Source organism: Galeopterus variegatus, unplaced genomic scaffold, assembly GCF_000696425.1.
Source record: "Galeopterus variegatus unplaced genomic scaffold, G_variegatus-3.0.2 Scaffold1931, whole genome shotgun sequence".
In the NCBI taxonomy this organism is placed as follows: domain Eukaryota; kingdom Metazoa; phylum Chordata; class Mammalia; order Dermoptera; family Cynocephalidae; genus Galeopterus; species Galeopterus variegatus.
Genome location: NW_007728042.1, coordinates 343,799 through 345,081, shown reverse-complemented (window position 1 = coordinate 345,081; position 1,283 = coordinate 343,799). Strand labels below are relative to the sequence as shown.

General features: G+C 36.1%; 1 protein-coding gene across 1 annotated transcript in view; it reads left to right on the top strand.

The window, feature by feature from the left end:
- Positions 1-1,283, top strand: part of COL14A1 (collagen, type XIV, alpha 1) — a 165,143-nt gene that overhangs the window by 86,128 nt on the left and 77,732 nt on the right. The window contains exon 28 of the mRNA XM_008579625.1: positions 639-748. Within this exon, the coding sequence (XP_008577847.1) occupies positions 639-748 (110 nt within the window). The remainder of the gene's footprint in view (positions 1-638; positions 749-1,283) is intronic.

Here is a 1,283-nt window from a genome sequence, read left to right as displayed (position 1 = left end):
GTATACACCCTGGACTTGAAACCAAAGAAGTCTCAAAATGATTAAGACTAACTTGTTCCTTTGAAAACAAAGTGAAGAATTAAATTGTGATGTAGGAATGAATTAGTGAGGAAAAAATCCTATTTTTTTAATAATAAAATATTCCTTGTAATATGAAGCATTCAGGATTAAGAAGGCTTTTGTTTGTTTGTTTGTTGATTATAAATGATATACCTTGGATGGTATAAATTGCATGTCCTGGGACAGTTGGTTGTTGCAGTGGGTTAGTAAGAAAAGGACCTGGTTTCTACTCCTTAACATTTTATTTACTTTATTCTCCCTTCCTGTCTGCTTTGACTCGCAGCTTCAGACAACCTCTCCAGAGGGTCAAGGGGATGAGATCATAGGCAAGGAAGTACAGAGGAAAGGTGTGCTCAGGGTCCTAGTCTCACTATCACCATGTGGTTAAATCAGATAATCTAACCAACTGGTAGCCTGCAGCAACCTGAGGACTTAGATCATTTCCTTACCCATCACTTTGTTCTAGACACAGTTTCAAAGCAATAGATCCATTATTTTGTCTCGAGTGAAGTTTTAGAAAAATTATTCACCTATTTTAATTCTTTCTAAAATGCTTTTATTTTTCTTTGTTTGAATAGATGGTGGGAAAACCCTAACATATTTCAACTATGACCACAGTGGGGATTTTCAAACTGTTACTTTTGAAGGACCTGATATTAGAAAAATTTTCCATGGAAGCTTTCACAAGGTTAGTCATGCCTTGTATACATATATTCCTTATTATATTAGGTGTTGGGCAAAGCCATGAGGGATATTAAAAAAATTCCACAGAGCTTTTGATGTAAAATTTCAACTGGAGTAAGAAATTACCTTCAGGAGTTGTTAACAATTCCCAGAGATTCTGATTTGGTAGTTGTGAGATGGGACCCTGAAATGTGCATTATTAGCAGGCGTTCCAAGAGATATTGCTAGAAGAAGTCCAGGTTCCCCCTTTGAGAGACAATGTAGTAGAGGGGATTGTATTACTAAGAAGATAGTTGCTCATTTACTATATCGTGTGATGTAGAAAGGATAACTGGTCTACCTGGCCACCAGTGCAGACAAAAGCACAATCAGCTGAATCATCTTAAAATGTGAAGATCGATGTAACTGATTGCACTGATATCTTTACATATATACAAGTACAACCCATCACTGCCATTATAACAGTTATCCTGGGGGAAAAATTTGTAAAACCTAACTTGATCTTATTTTAATAATTTGGCACTTGTCATAGAACTCTG